Genomic DNA, 27,801 nt, shown 5'->3' with positions numbered 1-27,801 from the left:
CCTCTGGGGACACAGCTCTGGGGTTGGGGGTCTCTGCTTGGGGGTGTCCTCCCCACACCAACTTCCCCTCTTTGAAGATGGCTCCATTGCTCTCCTCAGCCAGCAGGGCTCAGGGTGTGAGGTCACGGGCACTCTGCACCTCCTTTGCTCTGTGGCCCCAAGCACGTCCTGGGTGGGTGGGTCACAGCTCTAACTGGGGAGGACTCGGGACTGGAAAGGCGAGTGGGCACCTGGACCAGGTGTGCCCAGTCAGGTTAGACGCCACAGCCAGGTGAACAAGGGTCCCAACCTGCCACCAAGTGGCTGGATGGCGCCATTGCAGGTGCTAGCATCACTGGCTAGGTCACCTTGGTGGTGGCTCCAGGCCCTTTACACAGTGCAGGCTCGCTTACCCACATAAGATCCGTCACCTGGGGCCCCCCCAAAAGACCAACCTCCCCTCATTCTTAGCGCTGGTTCTGACACAGCATTCACTTGGCAGACTTTATTTTTTTGGGAAAAACAAAAAAATGTACCTTGGGTTGGAAAGGACCCATTGACAGCATGGCAAACACGTGTGAGCAATAAATATGCATGTACATTCAAGTATGTGGGGCGGCCAAGAAGAAGCCTGTGTTGTGCATCTGACCCCGCACCTGGGTCCCCACCCACACCCTTCGGGGCATGGCCCCTGGGCCCCAGGCTGCACTCCAGGTGGATGGGGGTCCAGCAGCTTCCCCTTACTTGGAGAGCCACTGAGAAAGACCGAGGAGCCCAGCTGGGGCGCCCCCTGGGGAGGAGGCGCCCCTCATGCCCTAGGGGCTGTGCTGTGGGGCCAGGAACTCGCTGGAGGGGCTGGCGGCTGGCCAAGGCAGAGGCCTGCATGAGAGCTGTGGCCATAGTCCCTGGAGCGCTGGCCTCCTACCCTGGCCCACGGGCCAACGTGGGCGTGTGGGCACCGGACCCTCCCCACAAGAAGGCAGTGATGTCATCTGCCCAGTGGAGGGCTGGGTGCTCACCTGGGGGCCCATTCCTGCTATCCACTCCTGGCGTGGTCAGGGTGCTGACTTTGCTGCTGGCTGGTGTCCAGAACCAGGCCGCTGTGTCTCTGGGCTTTGGGGCTGGAGCCGAGGGGTGTCCCGGCTCAGCCCCACCCTTGCCTTCTCCCTGCTCGGGGCTGGGTGCCCAGGGCATAGCGACCTGGCCCTGGCCTGGCAGCATGGCCTCGTCAGGCTCCAGGCTTTCTGATGCTGCGGCCCGAGGAGGGGTGAGGGGGCGGGGCCAGCATGTCTGCTCCGTCACCCCTGGGACTCCCTTTGGGAGGACAAAAACGTCCATGTCGCTGGCAGACACCACAGCAAAGGCTTTAGAACAGCCCTCGGGGGCACAGGAGAGGCAGCTGTCTTCACATCTGCTGGGCGCTACGGAGGGATGGAGCTGGGCAGGGCGGGGAGAGGCCTTTGAGGGTTTGGGGACCAACAAGCAGCAGGCCGGACCCAGGGCGGGGAGGGGGCAGGTCCAGGACTGGGGTGAGCCCGCACGCCCAGGGCAGCCCTGCCTGAGCCTGCCACCCTGGGAGGGAACAGCGTGAGGGCCGTGCCTAGCATCTGCACAGCGGGAAGGGCCAGAGGGTGCAGAGCCTGCACCCAGCCATGGCCTCCAGAAGAACGGGCTTCTCGAGGGGCCGTGGGCATCACAGGTGTAAGCCCCCTGGCCCCAAGTCCAGGAGTTGGGGTGGGGCCAGCCTGGCTGAGGCGATGGAGTCTTAGCTGGCACCAGGCTGGCACTGCTGCCGGGGCTCAGGGCTCCCATCCGCCTCCTGCTCTGGGCTCCCAGCAAGGTCCACCCGCTGCTCATCCATCCGCTTGGCCTGCACCCTCTGAATGAGGCTGAAGAAATCCTCATCAGGCATGGTGGGGCCTCGGGGCAGCACGTCAGGAGGCGGGCAGCGCTGGTCATCGATCCTGGAGGACTGGGTAGACAGACACGTGGGTTGGTGGTGTTGGAGGGCCTGGTGGTCAGCGGTCTTGGGGACAACACCTGGGCAGGGGCTGCTGACCTGGGCGGCGCCAGCTCAGGAGGGCTGGTCAGGCTGCCTCGGCATCTACCGATAAGACTAGCTCTGCAGGTAATGCCTTGACTCCGAGGCCTCTGGCTGGGCCCCCCTGGGGTGAGGCCTGAGTGACTGCCGGGCATGGGGCTGCGGGGCCTACCCAAGACCAGCACTGCGCCTAAGATCACCGACAGTTAAGTGTTCAGGAGCTCGGGAGCTGGGGCACAGAGCTCTGCAGGGCACCCCATCAGGCCAGGGTGCTGGGGCTGGGTGGGAGCTGTGGGGGCATTTGGGTTTCTGTGCAGGGTCTGGAGCAGAAGGGCCGGGAGCTGGTGCAGTTGCTGGACCATGCAGGCAGGGGGGTCAGAGGTGCAGGGGTTTGCCACAAGGGCCGGTTTTGAGGATTTTTGGACTTGCCCAGGGCTGCGCTTCCCTCTGCTCTGTGGGAACGAACGTCACATCTGGAAACCGTCCCAGGCCAGCCATGGAGCTGCCCTTCCTGCAGCTTTTCACAGGATCCCTGACATCCCGTCCACCATCTTGTCCTGCCTAGGGGGGCAGGCAGCCGGACCCCACAATGAGGAGAGCCCTCCTGCCCTCCCGGCTTGGGGGTGCCTTCTGGGCCGACACACACACCCAAGCCTGGCACACCCTAACTGGCCCCCCTGCCGGTAAGGAGCAGCCAGCCCGAGTATGTCCGGGTGGCCTTTGGGGCCCTGGGAGCAGGGCCTCAGGTCTGAGCAACCGCAGGTACCCGGCCACACCGGCTGAGTCAGCCTGACAGAGACGAGCCGGAGCCCCCTGGGGCCAGGGTGGGCGGGGGTGAGCACCCAGCTTCCCCAGCCGCAGGCCCACCTGGCACTTGATGAGCATGTTGAAGAACTCATCTCCTGGCTCCTGGGGGTCCCCATCCCCGCGCAGACGGCCCAGGTTGCTGTGGGTGACACGCAGCCCAGGCAGGCTGCCCACACTGGCACGCTGGTCATCCAGCCGGCGGCTCTGGGAGCTGGCAATGAGGTCCAGCAGCTCCTCGGTCTGCGGGGAGGCCGTCAGCGAGGGCTGGGCTGCAGGGCAAGGCCGGGGGCCCACGGGCTTGATCAGGCCTGAGCCAGGCCTTCCCTCCATACCCTCGGGGGCGTGGGGCTCCCAGCGGTGTTGGGAGCCGGCCTCGGCTGTCCCTGCCGCAGGCCCCACGCCCCCCCCTCCCCCAGGGGGTGCTGAAGTGACAGGAGGGAGGCCTGGCTTCCCACGCCCGTTCTGTGCCCATGACGCACCCTGACACTGCTTGTTCCGGAGGATGGGGATGATTACACGCTTCTCAGGATGCGGCTCTGGGCGAGGCGGGGGACAGGGAGCTTGTGGTGACAGGGGGCACCTCTGCAGCTGGTCTCCCTGCCCCTCAGGAGTGAGGGCTCCCGGGGCCACCAGGCTGGGGGCTGGGAGTGGGGAAGGAGTGCAGTACATGCAGTGCATCCCCGGGGGCACTCACCGACCCTCTCCTCCGGGGTGGGGGCGGCTGTGGCCTCTGCAGCCCCAGGTTGGCCCTCCTCCAGGGGACAGCGCTGGTCATCCATTCGGCTGCTCTGGAACTTGCTCAGCAGGTCAAAGAAGCACTCCTCATCGGAGGATGGTGCCCGAGGGATACTCTGGGGGAGAGTGTCCACATTGGCTTGCATCCGGCCACAGGGGCCCCATGCGGGTCACCAGCCCCCCACCCCCCCGGGGGGGACTGTCCCCACACTGTCAGCGCCCTGCAGTGAGCCCCTCCTGTGCCTACACCTCTGGGGCCTGGCACCCAGCACAGCACTCACCAGTGTCTGCTGAATGTGTGAGTGACCAGGCCCTCAGCAGGCAGGAAGCCTCACTGGCTACTTTACACAGGACACTGGCCTGTGCTGGGACCCTGGCAGTGGTGATAGTGGCCCTGGGGCTGCCAGCACCATCAGGTCACATCATCAAAAGCAAGGAACCACAGCTGGGGGAGGTGAGGGCTCCTCTGTTCCACCCGAGTCCCACCCCTTCTGGAGATTGGTACCAGACCTGTGGGCAGGCCCAGAAAACAGAGCCTGTAGAGGCTGTGATCCTGGTGTGGGGTGTTCAGGCTAAAGAGAAGGTGTTCACATCCCCCAGCCTCCCCCTGCACGTGATAGTGAGGTGCCCAAGATCTGCTATGAGGGGTTGGGGAGGGCTGACCTGGGCAACCTGCTAGGTCTAGGCAAGCCCCCCTGATGGGGCCGGGGAGGGGACAGGGGAATGAGAAGCAAGTGAGCAGGCCACTGGGCCTGCCTGAGTCCCAAGGGGCCATGTGACCTTGGGCAAACCCACTCCCACTCTGGGCCTCAGTTTACACATCTACACAGGGGAGGCTGGAGGTGGTGGTCTCTTGGAGCCCCCAGAAGGGCAGGGTCAGGGTGGGTCCCCCCAGCAGCCTTACCCCATCCGCATCCGGTCCAGGGCCCTGAGGGCTGACTGATGAAGGGGATGGCTTCCAGAGGCCACCCGGCTGCAGGCACCTCCCCTCTGACGCTAGTGTCCCCCACCCAACCCTGGCCTGTCCACCTGTCAGCTGGGGGGGGTGCTCCTGGGGTCGCTCAGAGCTGGGCTCATGGAGAGACCACGACAGCAAGATGTCACGACTGGGTGCTGGCTGACAACCTCAGAGCCCACTGTGGAGGAGGGTCCTGAGGCAGGGGAGGCTGCATGCTTCCAAGGGGTGGGTGGGGGACACCCCCCCAAACACGCCTGCCTTGGGCTCCCCAAAGCCAAGAGCAGGTGGTAACAGCACAGCTCATGCATGAGCCACACCAGCTGGCCGGAGCTCACAGGACAGACCACACCCCTATCCCACCAGGGCAGGCCTGGAGCCAAGGCTGGAGATAGTTCAGGAAGCCTCAACTTGTGGCTGTGCTGTCCCATGTCCTGGCCCAAGACCCCATGGAGCCCAGAGCGAAAGGAAAACTGGTGTCGAGGGCAGAGGGGCCCTGCATCCCCAGGAGGGTGTGGGGTAGGCCCCAGCCCACTACAGGGGACCCCGGGTGGCCTGTGGCCAGCTGAACAGAGCCAGGCTGCTCCTGGAAGGGCGGTCACCCTGGGCTCCCGGCACTCCTCCCACCCCCCCTGGGCTGAGTTTGGGTTCCAGGGGCATAGCCATCTGCCGCCACCTGAGAAGGGCCACGGCCCCCCTGGTCTTGGGGATTTGGGGCTGGGCCACAGAAGCACAGGGGGAGCTCTGGACAGCAAGGCCACCTGGGCCCTCGCAGGTCAGGCTTCCACCTCCCCTTTGCCCCCAACTCTGGCTTCTTCTATCCCAGATTCTCCGAGCCCTTCCTGCTGGACTTCCAGCCAGGGGCTCGCAAACTCCCTGCACCCCCTGGCCCGGGGCTGCCCCTGTGCAGCCCTCCTGCCTGCTGGCCAGGGTGGGTGGTCCTGCAGCGGACAAGATGGGCAGCTGGGCTGCTGCAGGGGTGACAGCCCTAGCCCCAGGAGGACAGCTGGGCTCTGCCCCCTGCCAGTGTCATGCAGGCCCCGCGTTCCCTGAGCCTCCGCAGCAGGGACCCCACACTCACGCTGGATCTGCTGCTCCCTGTGTGCTGTTCACGACCGTGTGGCGCCTGTGCTGCCCCCGTTAGCTCAGCGCTTAAATAGGCCCTGGGGGAGCGCCAGCCCCGCCCTGGCCCCTGACCCCCCCACGGCGCTCACTTGCCCGGGTTCTAGCGCGCACATGTAGACACACACACACACACACACACACACACACACACGCTCTGTAAACACTCAGATTATTTCCAGGACAAGGACTCCCGCCCGGCCTGGGGGGGCCCTGTCAGAGGGCCAGGGGGACGGAACCTATGTGGAAAGCTGTAGTTGGCTGACGGGCCGCCTTCCTTCCAGAGCCGGTCCGCCCGGGGAAAGCCACCTCTCCTTTCAGCCCCGACTCCCGAGGCTGGGGCCTCCTGGGCCGGGCGACAAGCCAGAAAGAGCAGGCCTTTCCCACCGGCATGGGCCTCGCGGCCACTCCCCACACAGCCAGAACTGCTGGCAGCCCCAGGGCCCTCGTGGCCCACCCCCCACCCCGTGCCGCTCGCTGTGGGGTGCTTTCCCCACCCAGGGCATCCAGGGGACCAGCCAGGAGGGGAGGACGGATGGCATGGAGACATCCCCAGGGCCTTCCTGTTGCGCAGAGCCCTGGGTGGTGGGAGGTCTGGCCGCGGGGAGCCGGGCCAGTGTCTGCGGGGCAGGGGACCAGCCTGGCACTGGGCTCCAGCCCCGCAGTGCGCCCAGGCTTGGGCTCTGCCACCAAAATTCCCTCCAGAGGCACACATGGCCTGGAGCCTGGTGGCGCTCTCCAAGGGGCTGAGCTGGGACCCCCGGCTGCACCATTCCTAGCTGGGTGCCCTCAGGCTAGCTTCTGTGCTGCCCCATGACTCACTTTCCCCTCCTAGGGCTCCTCTGAATGCAGTACTTGTGGCAAGCCCGAGCATATTTGCTAGAAGCCCCCCACCCCCACCCCGCCATGGCGACAACAGGGACCTGGCCAGGGCCAGGTCACCAGTGGGGGGCCAAGTCACCAGCTGGAAAGGGCCTTCCTATCCCGAAGCCTGCTGCAGCTCCCTAGTGTTTGAGGGGCCCCCTGCCAGATCCTTTCTAGGTGGATGCTGACCTTTGGGGCTGACCCAGCCCCACCCCCCAAGTCCTGCCCGGGAGGAGGGCCCGGGGCCCTCGACCACGCCCAACCACACCATCTTAGACCCCAAACCCCCATGTGATGGGGACAGTGACCCCACCGTGCTCACCCCTCACTCCACGGACACGACTCTGGCTGGCAGGCTGAGGGGCAGTGTGAGGGCTGGCAGAGGCCCTCCAAGCCTGGTGGGGGAGACGGGCACACAGCAGCCGTGTGGGGCTAGGCATACCCAGCGCGTGCCCATGCTGGAAGGTGCTGATCAAGCCGTTGGAGGAAACTATTTTTAGAGTAATTCCCAGAGATTTGGAGCCCAGTGCATGGGGTGGGGTGTTCTGGGCTGACCTCTGAACCTGGGCTCCGCTGCCTTCTAAACCCCGATGGCTTCCAGCAGCCCAGACAGGCCAACCCTGCCTCCTGGACACAGAGGGACACTGGCCGGGCAGCAGGAGGCCCATCCCTCTGTCCCCCATCAGCCTGTACCAGGGCAACTGGCCGGGCCCGGGGCCTGTGCTCCCCCAAGGCTGCCCTGCAGACCTCCACCCACAAGGCCTCCGGTCCAGTTTCTCTGTGGCCTGGGCCTCACCAAGGCCGGATGCAACTGATGGAACGTTGTGTCTGCACCAAGTGCCCTGTGCCCTGCGCTCAGTGGGCCTGGGGATGACACAGGGCTGTGAGGCCTCTGCCCCTGGGGGTGGCCTGGCCTAACCCAGGTCTGCTGCACGGGATGGCATCCCAGGAGAGGTCGCCTACCGTGCGAGGCACCTGCACCCGGACGTCCGCGCTGTCCAGCGGGGAGTGGCCGCCCTCTCGGGGCCTCTCGGCAGCCTCCAGCCCCTCCTGGTACTTCCTGCTCCTCATGGGGAGAGGGAGCATGTCCCTGCCCGGCCCCCGCCACTCCCCCACCTGGTGGCTGTCTCCATTCTGCTCCTGGGGAGGGGGAGGAAGGCCAGGCATGGGCGGGGGTGGCCAATAATCCCGAACCGACGCTTCCCGTCCCAGGACCCCAGGGAGACTGGCAGATGCAGCGGCCCTGACCCACAGACACACACCTGGGCACTTGGGTGCCAGATGAAGACAGGGCCTGGGGGGAAGGAGAGGCAGGGCCGGGGCCTGGAGGAGCTAGACGGCTGACCCCACATGGAGCAATGAGTGACCACGGCAGCCCCAAGCCTTGTCCCTCAACAGACTTCCCGATGGGCACCTGTGCCTGAAACCAGTCCACATCGGAGGAACCAGAAGCTCAGAGAGGTTAGCTCATCCCCTGGGGCTACACAGCACCCACCTCTGGCAGGTACAGAGTGGACCCGGAGCCCTACCCTGCCTGGCTTTGGTGCGGGGTTTGCCAAAGCCTTGCTGGTCCATTTGTAACAGCTCGGCTTCCCCATGAGGCAGAGTCTGAGGGGGCAGGTAGCAGATAGGAGTGGGGGCCGGCCAGGACACTGGGAACGTGGCTGGTGGGACCCTGGGATGAAGTGGGAGGGGACAGGGCCTGTGGGGACTTCTCTGGGGGCCGATGGCCAGTCCAGCGTCTCCAGCTGTGGAGGGTGCCTTGGTCACTGGTGGCGGGGATGGGACACAGACAAGAGCAGGGTGGGTGGGGGCAGCCCTGCAAGCCCTGCGCCGGCCTCATGAACCCAATGCCCAGGCTCAGCCTCTTAACTGCGGACGGCTGCCCTCTAGCCCTGGGGCCCCAGCCGTCCACCCTCAGCCCACTCACCCGCTCCAGGGGGAGCCTCAGCAGGCCCCAGGTCTCTGCACTCAGCCTCTGTGTCCTCTTGGGCCTGGCACCTGAAAGACAGTGGGCCTGATCAGCCTGGCACTGACCCCTGGCCAGGAGGTGGGCTGGCAGGTGAACCTCCCACTTCACTGTCCCCCATGGAGGCAGACACAGTGTGCAATGTCCGCATGACCCTGTACCCCTGGGCTGGACAGGCAGCCAGGCCTGGCCTTGGTGCTCCCCAGAGGTCGTGTCTGAGCTCCTAATTCAGGCCTGGCTTCCCCACCAGCGTCAGTGACGTCCTCTCCTGGAATGCTTTCCCTGCCTCCATGCAGATGGGGCCTCACACCCAGATCAGCTGCACTCAGTTCACCCCTTCACCTACATGCATGAGGGCAGCCAGGTCCTCCCCGGAGCTAAGCGCCCCTCCTGCTGCAGATACTTGCTGGGTGTAAGAGGGCATGTGCGAGGCCTCTGGTGCTGGCAGATTCTCCGGGGTCCTGTCTCAGCACCACCAGACCTTGAACCCATGACCCACCCATCACACGGGACCTACAGGTGCAGCTGGCCATGCAGCAGGAACCCATGGAAGCATTTTACAGCGCCTGGCACATTGTGCACACCCACAGGCTGCACTGTGAGGAAGGCTTGCCTTCTGTGGCCACCCCTGCACTACACCGAGCTCCACATGTGACACTAAGCCACCCTACAGACGCCTGCAGCAGACAGTATGGGGTGTGCACCCCAACCCCACCCTGGGCCACACCTGCTGCCTGACACCTGGTCCCCAAGGGGAAGAGGGGCTGGTTCAGGAGCACAGGTGTTCAGACTAGCCCAAACCAGATGCCCCAGGCTTCCTAAGAGCTGGGCAGGTGTCCAAGGCGATGGTGCGGGCAGCCGAGCCCTAGTCCCTGTCCTGACCTCCAGGTTCTGAGAATGCTACCCCCTGCTCCCCTCTCCAGAGGCCTTGGGTGGAAAAGCAGTGATGATCGGAGAAGGGGCGTTGGTGGCTGCTGTCCCAGGTGGCCAGCTCCAGGAAGCATCAGTGGCCCTGAGGGTCTGGGACCTGGGGCTGTCCGTCCCTCCTACCCCCCCAAAGTAGGGCCCCCCCGCTTCCCTTCGGCTGAGGTGGTCAGTGCCAGGCCTGCCTCTGCCTACTGACAGCCCCTGGCCAGCAGCCTCTGGGCACACAGCCTGACTCTGTGCTGTGAGGCCAAAGGAGCTGGAGCAGGGCTCCCCGCAGCCCAGCACCCCCTGGAGCAGACTGGCAGCTCTGAAGAAACTGTGGGATCATCCAACACCAGCCGGGGCCTGGGCATCACCCAGCCCTGGGAGTAGTTTGGGGGCAGTGGGGTGGCCCTGTCGGGACCGGCAGGCCTATGTGCTGGCTCTTTACTCACCGCGGCCGGTGACAGGCCAGCTCCATCTCCCGCCATGGGCAGGCTGGCTGCCCCCTCACACCCAGGGGCATATTCAATTTCCCCACCGGGTCCGTGGGGCCCTGCCTGGCTGGACGGTCTGGCCCAGGCTGTGGTGGAGGCTGAAAGGCCCCTGTGACGCACAGCATGTGTCCGGCTCCAGGGCGGGTCCCCCCAGGGCCCCCTGAGCCAGGCTAAATGCACCCTCTGTCTGGATGGTATGCTGCCCTCACTGCAGCATTCAAGCCAGAGCAACGCTAGCGGGCTTCCCGTCCTGCCCACCCCGAGAGTGAGGGTGAGGTCTGGAAACTTCCCTGAGCATCACCCCACTCCTGCTTGAGTCTGACCGGCTCCCTCATCATTACTGCTTCTGTTCCCAGCAGGCTTGCGATGCGCCCCCGGGCCCCTCCTATGTGCAGCCCGGCACACCTGGGCGGGCAAGCCGGCTTCCTAACTGCTTGGCTGTGTCCTTCCAGCTCCTCCTACTGTCCATCCCAACGTCCAGGATCCCAGCTGCTCTGCCTTCGGAACAAATCCAGAATGCGACCCCTTCTCACCTTGCTGGGATCTGAGCCTGCCTCCCTGTTCCTCCCTTTGCCCCAGAGACACGCCCACAGGGCCTGAGTGGGATCTTCTTCCTCTGCTCACCCTGCGGGGGGGGAGGGGGGGGGGGGGGGGGGGGAGGGGGGACTGACACTGGGAGGGGCTCTCCCAAAGCTCTTCCCAGCTGGGCTTGTGCAGGCCCCAGGGTCTCTGCAGAGCTGTCTTCCATCTAAGTTCAGGCTCACTCCCTCCTCCCCTTCAAGTCCTTGCTCACAAGTCACCACTACTGAACAAACGATTGTGTCCCCCATGTCCCAGGCTGAAGACCCAAACTCCAACGCACTGATACCAGGAAGTGCAGCCTTGAGAGGTTATTGGGGTGACCCCAGGTCACGAGGGTGGCCCCAGTGTCGAGGTGAGTGCCCTTATGAGAAAACACCACAGAGCTCCCACCAACCCCAGGCCCCCCACTCCATCTGTAAACCGGGACCCCATCGTGCTGGCCCTCTGCTCCCGGGCCTCCGGCCTCCAGAACTGTGGGAAGTAAACATCCATATCGTTAAGCCGCCTGGTCTGTGGCGTTTCATCTGCAGCCTGAGCTCACAGAGAGTGGCCCCCACATGGCCACGCACACTTGCACCCAGCCTCATGGCCATTCTTTCCTCCCAAACAGCCGTAGCCTCTTATCTGTTCACTAAGGTTCTGCACACTTGTCATCTCTGGCCACCTTTGCTGGACCCACTCCCTGATGACCAGCAGGTAGTGTTTCCTGGCGCTTACCTATGGGGCCCTGTCCAGGGCTTCCAGGCACTGTCATGTCTGACTGCCCTCCCAGGACTGTGGATGCTGGGGCTCAAGAAAAGCGATCACCAGCCAAGGTCACAGGGCATGGAGGGGCAGAGCCAGGGTCAGGATGTGGGAAGTCAGGCCCACTTGGCAAGCTCCAGGAGGTTGAGGCAGGAGCGGCCAGAGAAGGGACAGACACGAGGACAGTCCGTGTGTCCCAGTGCCTGGCCTGTGAACAGACTGCAGGATAAATGCCAAGTGTGGAAGGACAGTGAGGTGTCTACTCCCAGGGAGTGCCCTTATCCCTGCCAGGCACTATCCTCAGGACAAGCAGTGGGCCCAGTTCCCAGATGGGGACAATGGGGCACAGCTGGGGCAGATCACCAGGTCAGCTAGTTAACAGGAGACCTGGAAGGACTGACCCAGGCCCAGGCAGCAGTGGCAGGGAGGGCCCCTGCCCACCCAGACTCCTTCTGGGGCCTCTGCTGGGATGAGGGTTGCAAAGCTGGTGAGATCCACCTGCAAACTGAGCCATAGCCAGGTTCTGGGTTCTCCAGCCGCAGAAAGGGCCCTTGTCTTTATCAGGACAGGGGGAAAACCCTTCTGGGTCCGGCCTTGGGCTAGTCAGCCAGGCCCCACCCACCGCGGCCCCACCCTCCTCGCTGAAGCTGCGCTCATCCTCTGGAGGCCTGGGCCTCCTCCCAGGGCCCCAGGATGTGAGCCCCATTAACATGTCTCCCAGGGCTCCCCTGGCCCCCTTCACCTCTCCCCCAGACTGACAGGCTGTGCACATACAAGTGCCCCCCCATACCCTCCCCCGCGCCGTGAGGGTCAGTTTCCAGGCTCGTTTCTGGACACTGGGCCAGGCCACCACCCCACTCCGTGTACACCCAGTAAGTGAGGCTCACCTGGGCGGGGGTCTCCTGAAGGGCCGCCCAGACTCAGGGCGCCTCGCTGCCTCCAGCAGTTGCATAGGCGGCCCGGGGCCCCCACACCAGCCTCCATGGGCCTGAGTGGGTGGCTCCGGAGGACAGCCGGCAGCCCAGCATCTGCGGGCAGCCTGGCAGGGAGGGGGCTTCCGGGAGCCCTGGCTGGGAAGGGTCTGGGTGTAGGGGTGGACAGAGCCGCCTTGTTCTCGTGATGTACCCGCCTTTCCTCAGCTCCGAAGGAGGATGGCAAGGAGAGCCCCACGGGAGCCTATCCAGAAGCCCAGGCCAGCCCTGCCCCCCCTTGCTGCTGGGCTCCTCCAAGGCCAAGGCCGAGGCGTGCAAGGCCAGGGGCTCCAAGCAGAGCCGCCCATGCTCAGGAAAGTCCCGCCCCTTGAGCTCTCCTCCATCCCATCCCCTTCAGCCACAGCACCCCAAAACAAAGGTGGCTGAAGATCCCAGAAGCCTCGCATCCTCACTTCTGTCCTCAGTCCGGGGGCGGGGGGTGACTCATGTGCCCCATTTCCCAGGACAGGCCATTCCTAGAAACCCACAGAAGCCCTGCTGTAGCCCGGAGCTAATTCCCTGGCCTCGTCCTCCCCGGCCTCATCCTCAGCAGGCCTGGAGGGCTCCTGGGGCGGGGGCAGGGCAGGCACCCCTGAGGAACACAGCCACGAGGGGATTCGGGCCAGACTGCCCCCAAACTCAAGAACCAGAGGTCGGGGTCCATGCAGGCAGGGAGGGGGCAGCTAGCCCCCAAGCGGAGCCTGCCCTACCCCACCCACCTACAGCAATTTGGGAAGCCAGCTCAGGGTGCCCACCCCTCACCAGGCCCCATACTTTTTATCCATTTGCTCTACAAGGAACATTCTGTCCTTGCATGCCCCTGTGTGCCTGACAATGTTGACTGTATGGGGCAACCAGCGGCCCGTGAATGAGGTCATTATAGCTGCCTTGGCTCCTCCCGGGCCTCACCTGATTAGCACCCTGAGCACGAGCAGGGCTCTAGGCCTCTCTGGCTACTGCGGCCCCTAGGCCCAGCCCTCAGCCTGGAGCGGGTGGAGCACTAAGTCAGGGGCAGCAAGTGGCCCTCTCCTCATGCGGGCCACAGTGTCACGGGGTGATAAACTGGGGGGCTCAGGGTGACTATGGGCCCTCACTGCCCCAGCGACCATGAAGCCCTGCCTGGAGGCCTCACGTCCAGGCCACATGTTTCCCACACTGTCCCTGCCCCCTGTACTTTCCAGTCCCGATTCCTAACTTGCCCTGGGGGAACAAGCCCCTCCCTCTGTGCCCTGAGCACCCTGGACACCCAGTCACCCTCCACCCCCACGGGGAGCTCCAGGGCAGGGTGGAGAAGTGGGGCAGAGGCAGACACCCCCAGGGAAGGGGGCTTACTACCTTTACTGGGCAGCTCTGTCAGTCTCCTGTCGGGGGGCAGAGCCCACCTCCTTGTAGACTGCCAGAGACCAGCACTGCCCTAAGGCCCACATACCCTGGGTGGTCCTCCTGCCACGCCCCTGCCCACCTAGCCTGGGGGCTCACCTTGGGCCTCGTAGCCAGCCAGGTCCGGCTTCTCTGTGGCCGCTGGGCTGGTCAGCCGGCCCAGCACCAGCTGTAGCTGCGCCACGTTCATGCGGGCGGTGAGCTCCCCATTGCGGTCCCCAATCTAGAGCCAAGCAGGGCCAGGTTAGCGGGCAGGTGGGCTGGGAGGCTCCTGTGGACAGCCACTGAGCCTCCAGCCTCCAAGGAAACCAGGTCTCACTACGCCTCAGGGGTGGAGGCTGTGTGTTTGTCCCTGGGTGAGGGGGGCCATGTGGGCCCCCTTCACACCCCGGGAGCACCTGGGGCCTCAGGCAGCCAGCCTTGTGCCACGTGGGGCACTCCTTCCTGAGCACCTGCCCAAAGGTGGGTGGCCTGCCCCAGACTCCACCTTTCCCAGTCTCTTGAGCCACCCATGCACCCCGCAGGCCCCTAGCTCAGAGCAGAGGCTCAACAGGAGGACCCTGTCACAGAGGGGTGATGTGCACTGCCCAAGAACTAGCGGGGGGGGGGCGTGGCTGGACCTCCAGTGGAGCTCTGGGGGCGCTGGTGAGGGGGAACATGGGGGCCAGCCCTGCTGGTGGCCCCAGGGGGACTCTTCTGACCCAAGCTGCCTGTTCCCCCTACCACTTGGGCTCCTATGGGTTTTGCCCACTCAGGCCTGGGGCTATGGTGGGTCAGGGCAGGCACTAGGCGTGTGCTGGAAGGAGGTGCCACTGGGGCCCAAGGAGTGTAGGGCTGAGATAAAGACCCAGGACACAGGAGGCCACCTGTAATGGCCCTGTGATCAGGGGCTGTGCTGACCATAGTGGGAGGGTCCTGGGTGGACAGGCCCTCAGAGACCCTGTCCCATCCCTAAGGAGATGTCCAGCTAGGAAGTTGCAGAGGAGGGGCCCCCAGGGGCGGCCATGCCTTTGTGCCCTGGGCTGCCTGTGGCAGGTCATTTCCACCTTGGCCCAGCCCAGTTCCATTGGGGACAGAGGACGTGGTCGAGGGCCGGCCCACAGGGAATGCTAACACTCTAGGGGTGCAAACAGGGCCCCCTCCCCTGTCGCACCCCCTGGCTACGGCAGAGAAGCAGCCACTAGGCCTCTGAGGGCAGGGCCAGCGTGCAACAGCCTGGAGAGGATGAGGAGGAGTGCCAGCAGGAGCCCAGAGTGCACGGAGGCACCTAGCCTGGTCCAAAGTGGGCCAGGCAGCGCCTGGAGACCTCCAAGGGCCGCTAAGGCACTGGCTGGGGAGGGCAGGAGGGCGGGCCTGGCTTACCTCCTGGGAGATCTCCAAGTGCTTCTTGGCGAAAGTTAGGGCCTGCGCCGGGCTCCCCATGGACACGTAGGCATTCCCCAAACTCCAGCACGCCCGGCCCTCACCCACTCTGCCAGGGTGGGACACTGAGTTCACATCTGTAGCCCCCAGGCCCACCAGCCCACCCACCAGCCCCCGGTTTTCGGGCCCATTGTGACAGGAGCAGAGCCGGCAGGCCTGGGGCTCCTGCGGGTCTCGCTTGTCCCCTACCAGCCAGTGAGGCTCTCCTCCACCCTTGGGTGTGGGGGCAGGAGGTAGGGGCAGTCCCTCAGGTCATCAATCTTTCAATTAAGGTGAAAAATCACAAAACATAAATTTAACCATTTGGGCTCATGCTCAGCTCTGTGTGTACTTCTGATTCACAGCCGTCACCATCTAGTTCCAGAGCGCCATCACCCGCCAGAGCAAGGGCCAGCCACTTGGAGCCTCCCAATAGAGTAGCCTGCCAGCAGCCCCTTTGCCCCTGCCCTGGCCGCCCACCCCACACCCGTGCACGTAGGATACTTCTGTGTCTCCTGAGAGACTGAGGCTACGCAGACACGGGGTGCTCAAGGGGCTGATCCCCAACCAGCCTACCCTGACGGTCACCACAGGTGGCCAGCCGGCACCCACCTGGTCTCATGCGGTCCCACTCGGGACGGCATGGCCCAATGGCAGAGGGAGGCTGAGGCCAGGCAGGCCGTCCTGCTCGGAGAGGCCTCCTGGTGCTCGGCAGCAGGGCAGGGCCTCGATGAAAGCAGTTTGCAGCTCAAGGACTGTCTGGAGGCCTGTGGGCCAGGCCTGACCCCTACCCCCCATTAACCTGTCGGCCAGTTCCTGGGCGATGAGCAGGTGCCGCAGGTGGTACTCAGCTGCGCGCTCATAGTCCTGCAGCAGCGTGTACGTGTTGCCCAGGCTGTAGCATGCCTGTGCCTCCACTGCCTGGTCCTTGAGCTGCCGGGACAGCTGCAGTGTCTTCCTGCGGAGAGGACAGAGGATCAGTCCCAAATGGAGGGGGCGTGGCACTGTGCATGGCCCTCATCTGAGGGGTGGGCAGTGGGTGATGCAGATGCAGCCCACCTGCTCTGTGACCTCAGCCCCAGGATCCCACCAGAGTCTCCATAGAGGGCTGGGGGACAACACAGCTCAGCCCGGGCTCCTGATTCAGGATGGTAAGGCTCAGCCCGGGACCTGGGGCCGATGACCCAGTCTCTACATGGTGGCCACCGCTCTGCAGACGGTTCACAGGGCTCCCCGGGCACAGATCAGGGACTCCCAGGAGCCCACATGGTCCTGACCTTCTGAGTCCGTACAAGGATCATAAGCACACCCAGAGCTATTGTGGGGAGTAAAGACACTGTGGGGGTTCCCCCCCACAGCTAGCACCAGAAAGCCCTGAGCTGTGGCCAACTGTGTCCCCAGCACACAGTGGCCTCTGCCAGCACTTACCAAGGGAAGGGGCTGTGGTGCTTTCTGCCCTTGATAGCCCCAGGACACAGGCCAGAACCCCCCACCTGGCCCCCCGGCTGGGCAGGTGGGGGCGGGCAGGGGTGGGGGTGGGTGGGGAGGTGGGCAGGCCTGCCTACTTGTAGTACTCGGCAGCCACGTCAAAGCGCCCCAGGAAGATGTGGGCGTTCCCCAGGTTGCTGTAGGCCCTCCTCTCGGCTGCCTTATCTCCGAATTCCTTAGCAATGGCCAGGCGCTGAGGATACAGACCCAAGGCTGGGTGGTTACAGAGTAGCCGCGGGACCCGATGTGGATGACAGACGCACAGACACGGTGGCTGGGGGCCCCACAGTGCACTCACCTCCTTGTGGAAGGCTGTGGCCTCCATGAAGCTGCCCAGCAGGTAGTGGGTGTTGCCTAGGTTGCCGTAGGCTCTGCCCTGGGCCGCCCGGTCACCCAACTCCTTCACCAGGGACAGATTCCTCCTGGGGGTCGCATCCATCTGAGCTGTGTCCCTCTCTTTTTTTTTTTTTTTTTTTGTGTCCCTCTCAATGCCCGGGAAGCAGGGGCCCTGTGACCCACCCGCCTAGCCTAGAGGGTGACGGACAGGTGGCCTCTGCTCGGTTCCTCCCAGGAGTGTGCCCCTGAACGAGGGCCGCTCAGGGTGGGCCCCCCAGCTCTGGTGCCACTGCCAGCAGGTACCGTGAGCTCCAAGGCGTGCATCCGGGGCTCGCCTGCCCCACTCTGGTTTTCAGGGGCAAGGTTCTCCCACGCACGAGGCTTGGCCGATGTCCCTGCCCCCCTTCCAGCCATGTGCTTTCTAAACGCCACCCATGGCTTCTGCTTGGTGCTTTCCCTGCTTCTCTGCACTGGGTGGGGGAAGCGGCAGGAGGCTTGGTGCACTCCCCGCAGGCCCTGAGGACGGGGCCGGTGGGGTGGGGTGGGGAAGGAGAGTCAACTGGCCAGCACCACGCAGGCTTTGTGGAGAGGTGATGGGGCGGACATGGGTGCTCTGGGCCTGGGCCAGCGGTGGTGGCCCAGGAAGCGCCAGGAGAGAGTGGACAAAGCCCAGTCCGCTGGTTCTGCAGGTGCCCCTGTCCGCCCCACTCACTCATAGAACTCGGAGGCTCTGCGCAGTGGCTCCCGGACGTCGGGTGGCAGGTGCCCGGGGTCCTGGGCAGCATTCCAGGACAGCTGCTTGCCCTTGGCGTGGTAGACGTTGCCGATGTTGTACAGTGCCCTTGCCTCCCCGACCTGAGGGCAGCACCGACATTGGGGGGACCCACAGACACAGTCTCAAAGGCAAGTGTGGATGCTGAGGTAGGCCTGGGGCCCCAAGGAGGGGTGGGGGTGCTGGCATGTGACTGCCATTCTGTGGACAGAGGATGAGGCAACCAAACGACCCTGGGACCGACTCAGCAGAGGAGGTGCAGCCACATCTGGCACCCATAGCCCTCAGTCTCTGCCGTCAGGGTGGCCAGGCCTCTATGTGGTGCCAGGGGAAGGAGGGGACTCCCAGCCAGGCCCGGTTGCCGTGAGATATGACGTGGGGCAAGCCATCATGTTTCCTCGTCTGTGCTTATGTCACAGGGTCATGGAGGGAGGTCACTGAGTGGGACAGCCTAAGGTCCGGCACAGAGCTAGGCCCAGAGCGACTCTATCCCCAGCTGCCACGCCACCCTGCCTCCCTCTGGAGCCAGACTGGGAGGTCGGTGAAAGGAAGAGTTGACATGGGGGATGGGGAGCTAGGGACTCAGCCCTGCAGTGTGTCAGGGGTCACTCTTCCATCTTCCTCCCATGAGGCCCCAGGTCATGGGGTTGGGAGGGGCAGCTGCCCTGGAAGCCGCTGACCCACCTTGTCCCCCTGCTCCTGGGCGATGTCCAGGTGCCGCTGGCAGCAGACGACAGCCTCGTCAAAGCGGCCCAGGACCTTCAGCGTGTTCCCCAGGTTTCCACTGGCCTTGGCCTCCCCCATGCGGTCACCGATGGTCCTGGAGGGCAGAGGGCAGTGTGCGGCCAGGCCAAAGGCCAGGCTCAGGATGCTGCGGGCTGCAGGGAGCCCAGGTGAGGGTAGGGGAGGCCTGGCAGGACCAGCCCTGGGCCGATGGGGGCCATGCTGGGCTGGGGTCCTGGGGTGGGTGAGGAGGTCCCCTTGGGTCGGGAGCCCGGCTTGAGCAGGGGAGGGTCACTGCTCTGCTGGGCCCAGCCTGCCACTGTCAGGGCCTGGGTAGGTGCCCAGATGGAACCCGGGAGAGCCATGGGGCCTGGTGGTGTGAATAACTTCTGACAGGCTGGCTGGGTGTCAGGGGCTGTCAGGGGCTTGCTGGCCAGGGAAGGGCCTGTGGGCACCCACTGCCCACATGCAGGAGGAGCAGAGCGTGTTCCAGGGCAAGAGCAGCTCGGGCCCAGGCCTGCAGGCCAGAGAACAGTGAGGCCTATGGAGCCCACACACAGGTGTGCACGGGGTTCCGGAGTTGGGCAGGAGGACATGCTGGGAACACGGGCCGACAGACAGACCACATGCGCTGCCGGGGGCACTGTGCGGTCCTCCCCCCCGCCCCGGGGTCCTGGGCACCCTGAGCTCCCCAAACGCACGCAGGGCACCTCACCGGGCCAGCAGCAGGTCGTGCCTGTGGTACTCCAGTGCCCGGCCGTACTCCTTCAGGTAGAAGTAGGCGTTGCCTAGCTGGCTGTAGATGGCACTCAGCGTCTTCAGGTCCTCGGTGCCCACCTGCACCGCTGCCTCAAAGAAGGCCGCGCCCGCCTTGAAATCCCCAGCCTTGCAGAGACGCTCCCCCTCCAGGGCAAGCTCCAGGCACGAGGCCTCCATCCTGCGCGCAGGGGACACATGTCACCGCCCACCTCTTGTGTGGTCCCACGGGGCCTCTGTGCTCCCTGCCCAGGTGTCACCGGGACCACGAGGCCCTCGGGGGGCGGTGGCCCCCTCCTTCCCCGTGCACACAGTCAGAAATGTCTTTGGAGGACTGCGTGGAAGCAAGTGCCAGCTCCAGTGCTGTGCCTGTCCCCAGGTGGGCTCACTTGTGCCCCAGCTGCACTGCACACCCCTCACGCTCCCGGGGCTCAGCCCAGGAAGAGGCATGAGTCTGTGACCATAGCAAGACCCTCAGGCCATGGTGGCCACAGCCTTCAAGAAGTCTCGGGCACCTGGACAAGGGCCCCCCAGGCCTGGGGCCATGTGCCTCCTCCAGAGCAGCCACAGCAGCCCATGGCAGGCCCTGATTCTCACCCAGGACAGCCGAGGCCTTGGGAGATTCAGAGAAAACTGGTCAAGGCCACATGGGCAGGAGCTGACTGCATCCCATGTCCTAGGGTGGGCAGCTGGGGGCTCAGCCATCATTTGTCCTAGCCTCCCATCCTTCGGGGGCATGGCTGTGTGGGAGCCAAGGGTCAGCCAGCCCCACGGGCTGAGAAGTGCTCAGCTGGCCACCTCCCAGGTCTCCCCATCCCCATGGCGCTACTACAGGAGGACATGACAGGGCCCATCCCGGGATGGACGACCCCTGGACCCGTGGGAAACTGCTCCAGGTTCCTGGCCCTGAACCCAGCCCAACTGCAAGAGCCCGGAGTTCCATGGGACAACCAGTGCCCTTGCTGGAGGCTTCCTCTCCCGACCTTTGGGCAGGGGCCTCAGAGAAGCAGCCCCTTACCCTTAGGCCCTGCTAGCCCCCAAGGTGGGGCCCAAGCCCCCCAGCTGTTACCTGGGCCCTGCTCACTGCGGGCCCCACGACCCCTGGGCCTTGGGTGAGCTGCCCCAAGGACAGGGCTGTCAGAAGAGCCTTGTGTGGGCAGTCACTTGATCAGGCTGGCCCTGGTTCCAGCTCTCCCTGCTGTGGGGTCCCGGGTAGGACACATCACCACCTAGAACCTTGGTCTCCTCCTCTGCCCTATTCAAGCTGGTCCTGTGGGTTCCAGCCTCAAGGCCTGGCACATTGCCCTGTCCTAAGGTGGGAAGAGTGGGGCTCCAGGCTGCAGGTCACCCAGGCAGGTGGCAGGAGGGGCCCAGTGGCCACATACATGGCCCTGGAAAAGTGAGAGACACATTCTGCATGGCCAAGGGCCAACCCCAGTCACCGGGGTCCAGGGAAAGCCTGCAGGGTAATTCAAGGTGTCCACACCAAATTGGCCATGTCCCCCCAGTGACCAACAGTTACTGGAGGAGAATCACACATATCCTCTCAACAAACAAATCTGCCCACAGCCATACTTCTCAGCCGTTTTGCCCACATAGCCTGCTGATACAAACCAGAGTGCCCTGTCCACCTGACTCCCGCATCGTCAAGAAAATAGGCACTTTACACATTTCCAACAAGACCGCGTACCAAACAGCCCCACACCACATGAGCTCAGGGCTCTCTGTGGGAGGTCTCTATCACAGTGCCCCTGGCCCAGCCTGGACTCCCCAGGGGAGAGTGGGCTCCAGGACCTGGTGCTGCCCTGCACCCTCCAGACTCAAACAGAGCCTGAGTGGCTTCTCGGAGAGCTGGGGGCCAGGGTCTCGGCCTCCTACCCACCACACTCTGGGAAGGTACATTGGATGCCATATGGCAGGAGCCCCCAGCAGCCATCCCCTGGCCTGGCCACCACCGTACAGACGGCCCCTTAACTAAGTCCGGGTCGTCCTCACCCAGCTGGCACTAGCTCTCTGATGCCGCGGAGTGATCTCTCCTTCCAGGTGACTTGGGAGGACGGGGGCCTGGAGTCTGATGTTGCTGGGTCCCGAGCCCAGCACACCCTGCTGGCTGACAGACATGACTGGGGGAGTGGCCTCCCCAGTGCAGCGTTCCTGCCTAGACGTGTGTCCTTACCATCACCGTGGGAGAGGTTGTGTCAAGGGCCCAGGGGCACAGTGAGGGGGTGCCCAACACAGCATCCTGAATCACATACGGGCAGGTCCCACACGGGCCCAGCAATGTTGAGGAGGTGGCAGGCAGGTATCCTCCACTTGGCCCGAGACCGTCCAGGCCCTGACCTCCACGGCCCCTGCCCCACTGCCCACCGCACCTCTTCCTCCGCAGGTTGCGCATCTTCTGCACATGCAGCCACAGCTCCAGGCCCACGGGCAGTAGCAGGGGGCGGGGACGGGGGGCGCCATACACCACCTTGCAGACAGCCTTCTCTGCCAAGCTCAGGGCCACAGGCTGGGTCTCCGTGGAGGCAGCCGGCATCTTGGGGCTCCAGGCCTCCCTCCAGGCCTGCCGACAACTGCCCCACCCAGGCTGCTGGCCCTGGGGATGTGCCCGCCTCGTGGTCCCCTGCCTCCACCCACCCCAGAGTGGTGGGCCAAAGGCTCTGGCTTCCAAGAGACCCCAGGTCCTTAGGCAGGGTGTCTGGGGCCTCCAGCAACTGAGGTGGATCAAGGGATCAGGGCAGCTCAGAGCCGGGGATCAGCATCGTCAGCAGACAGGGCAGGTCTGGGTTGCAGGGGGGGTGGGGCGCAGGGTGGAGACTCTCTGCCAGGCCACTTGCCTGGCTTGGCAACGGGCACTGGGGCAGCAGAGGCCTCCAAGGCTCTGGACCCTGGGAAGAGGAGGGGGTGCAGCTCTGAGATCAGAGGAAACTGGGGAGCCAGGGTGGGCCCTGCTCCCTGAAGCTACCCAAAGTCAGAGCAGAGCATATGGAGGAACCCGAGTCAAAGGGCAAGTGCGAGGCCCAGGACAAAGGCCATTCCAGAGATACAAAGTCAAGGCAGGTGCCAGGGCCAGCGCCAGCTTCAGCTCTGTAGGCCCTGGCCACTGGGGGGGGGGGTAAGGGGGCCTGGCAGGTGAGCACAGGTGGGAGGACCTGGTCCCAGGCTGCCAGCCTCACCAGGCCCTATTCCCAAGAGTGTCCCGACCAAGCACCCTCCTCCCTGCCCCGAGGCTTCTCTGATGCTGCCTGTCTACCCCTCAGGATGCCTGTCCACTCCTCAGGACAGCTCAGGTACAGGGCAGGGCCTGCATCACCTCCTTTTTATCCAGCTCCTATTAACAAGCTGGGCCCCCAACCCTGCACCCTCACATCAACACCAGGCACCCTACTCTGCCTCCCAGGACCTGCCTGAACTGCAGGCTACCCTCTCCCTACCCTCTCCTGTTTCCCCTGAGACGTGCCCAGCCTGGCCAGGCCCAGGACCCAGCTTAGTGAAGAAGATTCTGGGGCCTCTGTCTCCCCAAACCACTCCTGCAGGCCTGTAGGTATTGGTCCTATCTCCTGGCATTGCCCGTGTACCCCAAGGACATGCTGGTCTGCAGCCACCCTGGACCACTCACTCCAGTGCCGGTTTGTGGAGCTGGCCTTTCTGCCCACTGCCTCCACGTCCCCCCTGCAGGGCTGCCTGGAGCCTCCAGACGGCCTGTCCACCCCAAGGGCCACCAAGAGCCCTATCCCGGGGGCACGGGACCCTCTGCAGGCCTGGGCTGAGCTGGCCAGAGATCTCAGGGCCCCAGAAGCCTCACCACCCTTACCCTGGGAGGGACAGCCTTCCCACCTGGGATCTGTCATCCAGGCTACATGGATGCCTCGCGGGTGACCCGCAGTCCTCCACCTGCCCAGCAGAGATTAGACCCCACACCTCTGGGACTGGTCTGTGGATCTGTCATCCAGGCTACATGGATGCCTCGCGGGTGACCCGCAGTCCTCCACCTGCCCAGCAGAGATTAGACCCCACACCTCTGGGACTGGTCCGTGGAGGTCCTGCCCCAAGGGGACCAAATCCCCCTGCACCGATCCACCCTCATGCTGTGACTGCCCAATGTGCCCTTCCTTGCAAGGGACACCAGGCTAGCTCTTCCAGTGGCCAGACCACAGTGGCCAGGATGCAGGATACTGTCTGCCAAGCTCCTGCTGCTTGCCCGCAGCCTTACCGGTTAATAAAATGGTTATCGACTCCCCAGGGGCCAGCCTTACTATTCTGGCCACCACATTAAGCCCACACCCTTTTAGCCTGGCCTTGGCATGCAAGACAGCATCCCAGAAGAAGCCATCAGCCCAGTCTCACTTGGACCAAACTGCTCTGCTCTCCTTCAGGGCCCCTGTCCCCACTCGTCTATCCCACAGACCCTACAGAGTCCTCCAGCACTACGCACCATGGGTCTCCAGGCTAGGCCCCCAGCTCCCACCACATGTATCCCCCTTGGCCCCATTCTCTGCTAAATGGATCTACTGTCCTCCCTCTCCAGGGATGTCACCCCCAGACTGGGCCATTGAGCAGATGCTCCAGATCCCCAGCTCACCCCATCCCACTGCCCCCAAACCAGAGCCACCCTGACTCCCACATGGAAATTTCGGGACAGCACAGGGCGGGGAGCACAGTGAGACAGGTATTGCTGTGGAAGGACATGAGTGTCACCTCGCTTAGGAAAGCACCTGAGGGTTGTCTTTCCAGGGAGCCCTGGGGCCAGGCCATTATTCCCCAGAGGCCCTACCAGGGCCAGTGCCTGCAGGCACCTGTGGAAGGAGGTGCGTGGGGATAGGTGGATGGCTCCTCTAACATGTCACCCCACAGTGGGGGTGCTCCCCATTCACTCTTCCCTCCCCAGTTCCAGAACACTCAGGTGCTTACCTGAAGGGAACAGGGAGAGGACCACCCAGGGCCTCCTCACTTTTAGGGACCTCTTGGCCACCTGCCCACCCCCTGTACCACTTCCCCCAGGCCCATAGGCGCCTCCCTCCCAAACCCCTGCTCCCGGCAAGTGGGCCCAGAGGCATAGAGCAGAATTCTGGGCACTAACTGCCTCACCTGCCTCTGTCTCCCTGACCCAATACCCTCCCCAGGGCCCCGTCTGGGGACTTGTTGGGCCAATGGGCACACTCAGGCTCGAGTCCCTCTCAGAGTGCATTCTAAGCCCATGTCCCCCAGACCCCTGTGTCACCAGGCAGGAATCTGGCATGGGAAGAGAGCCAGGATGCTAGGCCCAGCCCAGAGGTCCCCCCAAACAGCCATTGGCAGAGTGGTCGAACCAAGTAGATCCTGTCATGGGGCATCCACAGGCCAGGCTCCCTGCACCCCTCAGCTGCCCTGCCACAGGTGGGCTCTCTGGCCCGATGACCCTCTTGAAACCTTCCTCCAGCCCCGAGCCACTGTGGCCCAAGGATGCTGGACTGAGGAAGCAGTTCCCTCCTCCCTAGCTAAAGGCCCCCACCCATCCAGGATGCCCTCACACATGGCTCCCCGACTCCCATCCCTGCCTGCCAGCCTCCCAAAGCCAGCTCTGAGCAGGCACTGCCCTGCCCACCTGGAGCTGTGGCTACACAAACTCCCTAGGGGTGTCCTTACAGGCCGCAGGAGGGCTTAGGGCCATGCACCCCAAATCTATGTCAGGCTTGCCCCTTTGAGCTCAACTCAGGTCTCAGCTTGCAAGGATGTCAGGCTGGGCCCAGGGCGTCTCTGGTATCCCCTCAGAGCCTGTCCCTGCCCAGGACAGCTCCCCCAGGCTAGGGTCCTGTGTGGCGTGTTATTGCTGGGCCCTGACCCCAGACTCCCAAGCCAAGATGCTGGATGTGGACATGAGCATGATGCGGCCCCCATGCTCAGCTGTGCAAGGTCTCCCAGGACTAAAGCCCCGACGCACATGTGCGCACACATGGCCGGGAGCTGCCCAATCAAGTCCTGCTGTTCCCACAGGGGTGCTGGGGGGAGATCCTCAGGGCGGGCTGCCAGTGTCAGCTGCCAGCAAACCCACCCGCACACCCCCGCCCCCATGGGGCCCAGCAGCCAGGGCTCGGCACTCAATCCTGGGACCACACAATGGAGACTGTGTCTCTGGCCAGTTGCACAGAGACCGAGGTGGGAGGAGTGGCAAGGCCTCCTTTTCACTCGCCACTAGGGCCTCACTCTGCAGGGGGGTGGGGGGGTGGGGGGTGGCATCCAGCAGAGGTTTGCTGCTGACACTCTGCCCAGCTGGGGCTGGAGGATCCTTTTAGGCAAGGCCAGGCCCTCGGAAGGCTCAGCAGCTGGGGTGGCTGCCAGGTCCCAGGATGATGGTGTCTGTGCGAGCTGGGGACAGGTCAGGCTCCCTAGAGGCAGCCAGGCCTGCCTGTGGGAGTTGCCACCAGTGAGTGGCCCCTGCCCAGCACTGGTGCTGACTGCTGGACTGGGCCCGTGCAGTCCCTGGTGCAGTCTGTTCCCCTCAGAGGACCTTTTGTCTGCCTGGGGCCGGTACATGGCATCACCGTGTGGAACACCCTGGATGGGCCCGGAGTCACCAAGCAGGCATGCACTGCAGGTGGGCAGGGCCGCCCTGTCATCCCTGACGAGTGTGGAGCACAAAGCATGGACCGCTGGCATCATCCATGAATCTGCCCCGAGGCAGGTGCGTTTTCAGGCAGGCACACACCTCACCTGGCTGGCTGGCTCTGCAGCCTGGATGCGAACCTGTGGCACCCCCCCACCCCAGATTCCTGGTGGGTCTGCGGGGGACAAGGCCCCACCCATGATGAAGCCCGATCCCTTCAGCCATGCTGCCTCCTGAGAACCCAGACCAGGGCAGTGGGGTGGTGGTGCCCAGCTCAGGGGAAGCTCCCGGCAGCCCCCCTCCACACACCTGCTGTGCCAGGCCACCCAGCGGTCAGGAGCACAGCTGTAGGTCTCCCGCCCCCTGTCCCAAGGCACTGTGCGGGTGAGGGGGTCCAGCCAGCAGCAGCCCATCCCAGCCAACCACCCTGACCCCCACCAGTCCTGGCCTCAGAAGGGCACAAGCCCTGGGAGCCCCAGGGCCCCACCCTCCGCGCCCACCCCCCTGCGTGCCCTGCCCCATCCCTGCTCCCTCGCCCCGCACCCCTCCTCCCCCGCGCCTCCGCCGCCAGCCCGCAGGGAGGGCGCGTCCCCGCCACGTTGTGCGCCCGCGCCCGCCGCAGCCTTTGTTCGGGGCCTGCCGCCTCTCGCCCGTCCCCGCGCACCCCGCCGGCCCCCGCACGTCCCCGCAGGCCCCCGCCCGGCCGCCCAGCCTACCTGGAGTAGAGGCGCCGCGCGGGGCCGGGCAGCTCGTCGGCGGCGGACGGGGCCGGGCCGGCCATGGGGCCGGGGTCGCCCAGGGCCAGGGGCGCGCACTCCCCCGCTCGCGCCGCCCTGCGCCGGTCCCCGTCGGCCGGCGCCGTCAGTCCGTCCGTCGGTCGGTCCACCCGCCCGCGGGAGGCGCCGAGGAAGTGATGCGCGCGGGGCGCCGCCCCTCCCGCCGTGGCCGTGATGTCACCGCCGCCCGCGCGGGGAGGGGGCGGGGCCTCGGAGCCAGCGCGCCCCCCGCCCCCGCCCGCGCCCCCCGCGCCCCCGCCCGCGCCGAGGGCAGAGCTGGTGCTGGCTTGGCGGCTGGGCGCGGCCTCTCCTGGGACCCGCGGGCGTCGGGGCGGCAGTGCAGCGGGGCGGCCTGCGCACCCGCTCCAGGGACCGTTTGAGGCTCCCTGCCTTGATTTGGCAGGCGGCCAGCCCCCCTCGGTCATCCGCTGCCTTCCCGCCATCCTGCTGTCCAGCCGCAACTGCCCACTCCTTCTCCAGGCTGGTGGTGGGAGGAGGGGTGCTGGCCATGGGAGATGACCCCCTGCCTCCTTTAGAGACACCTGGGGACTTGGCGACAAACTGCCCGCTCTGTGCCCCGTGTGGACTCCCTGGTTTGGGAGCACCCAGGGAGCCAGGGGATGGACACTTACCAGGGCCTGTGTGGCCCGGACTGGGCAGCCCCCCACTGTTTCTCACCCTTGAAACCTGGGCCCACCCCCCCCACCCCCCCCACCCCCGCCCCAGCCACCAGCCCATACCCAGCACCCCAGCGCCCGATGTCTCCTCCTCTGTGAACGCCTGGGAGCCCTGATGGCTGAGACCTGACCCTGTGGCCTCTGGCCACCCGCTCGTGGCTCCGCCAGGCCTTAGGGCACTTTTCCAGGGCAGTGCCTGACCTAGGAATGGGCACATGGCAGGCCCTCAGGGCACACCTGGGTCTCACCCAGTTCCTTCCTGTGGTCCTCAGTCCTGGTGCCGCCAGAAGACTCCAAACCCTGGCAAAGTCACTGAGGCCTGACGGGACAGTGCCAGCTCCGGGAGCAGGAAGTGGGCTCCCTGCCTCCAGAGCTCTGCGGCCCCTCCTGGGGGAGCCGCCCCAAGGTCAGGGAAATGCCAGGGCCTCCACACCGGACCCTCAGCAGAATGCAGCCCACAGGCAAAGGCAAATGGCAACAAAAATAAACAGAAGATAAAAAAGGGCCTGTTGGCCCTGGGCTAGTTTGTTTTTCCTACAGAAGAGAGGCAGCGGGAATGAGAACCATCTGCGCCCAAAGCGCTGGCGGCCTGGCAGCTCATCCTACTCGCCCTCCCCTGTGACCACAGGAGCTGGGCAGGGCCTTGCTCCCTGCTGTGGCCGCGATGCCCTGCCTGCTGGCTCCTGGGGGGCGGGGGGGGGGGGTAGTAGTGGGCGGGGCTGCCTGCCTTATCTGCC

General features: G+C 64.9%; 2 protein-coding genes across 7 annotated transcripts in view; one reads left to right on the top strand and one right to left on the bottom strand.

Moving 5' to 3' along the window:
* Nucleotides 1–469: 469 nt before the first annotated feature.
* GPSM1 (G protein signaling modulator 1) lies at nt 470–26,548 on the bottom strand. Of its 6 annotated transcripts, none has more exons than XM_041726323.1 (14): nt 26,328–26,548; nt 18,988–19,209; nt 18,234–18,369; nt 17,490–17,632; nt 16,740–16,863; nt 16,519–16,634; nt 15,756–15,911; nt 14,915–15,023; nt 13,652–13,775; nt 8,434–8,504; nt 7,467–7,643; nt 3,522–3,678; nt 2,888–3,096; nt 470–1,951 (listed from the first exon to the last, which is right to left on the bottom strand). In XM_041726323.1, exons 1-14 carry the CDS (start codon nt 26,390–26,392, stop codon nt 1,745–1,747), a joined length of 2,016 nt encoding a protein of 671 aa, XP_041582257.1. In that variant the 5' UTR covers nt 26,393–26,548; the 3' UTR covers nt 470–1,744. The 6 variants fall into 6 exon arrangements, with proteins under 6 accessions (XP_041582257.1, XP_041582259.1, XP_041582260.1 ...); XM_041726324.1 differs by lacking the exon at nt 470–1,951 and adding an exon at nt 1,968–2,581; XM_041726325.1 differs by lacking the exon at nt 7,467–7,643.
* CCDC187 (coiled-coil domain containing 187) overlaps nt 26,391–27,801 on the top strand; it is a 50,768-nt gene continuing 49,357 nt past the window's right edge. The window contains exons 1-2 of the mRNA XM_041725229.1: nt 26,391–26,487; nt 26,791–26,874. Coding sequence (XP_041581163.1) covers nt 26,391–26,487; nt 26,791–26,874 — 181 coding nt within the window. The remainder of the gene's footprint in view (nt 26,488–26,790; nt 26,875–27,801) is intronic.

The sequence above is a fragment of the Vulpes lagopus genome, chromosome 12 (genome assembly GCF_018345385.1).
Source record: "Vulpes lagopus strain Blue_001 chromosome 12, ASM1834538v1, whole genome shotgun sequence".
Classification (NCBI taxonomy): Eukaryota; Metazoa; Chordata; class Mammalia; order Carnivora; family Canidae; genus Vulpes; species Vulpes lagopus.
The sequence above is the reverse complement of the archived record's forward strand: the minus strand, read 5'-3'. Positions and strand labels throughout refer to the sequence as shown.

Bases quoted from the DNA above. Each gene is read 5' to 3' on its own strand.
- GPSM1 (XM_041726323.1), bottom strand. From the start codon at position 26,392: ATGGCCGGCCCGGCCCCGTCCGCCGCCGACGAGCTGCCCGGCCCCGCG. The intron at 18,370-18,987 runs GTGAGGTGCCCT...TCTGCCCTCCAG, and splicing joins CACGACCTGCTGCTGGCCCG to GACCATCGGTGACCGCATGG. The intron at 1,952-2,887 runs GTGGGCCTGCGG...CTGTCTACCCAG, and splicing joins ACATGCTCATCAAGTGCCAG to TCCTCCAGGATCGATGACCA.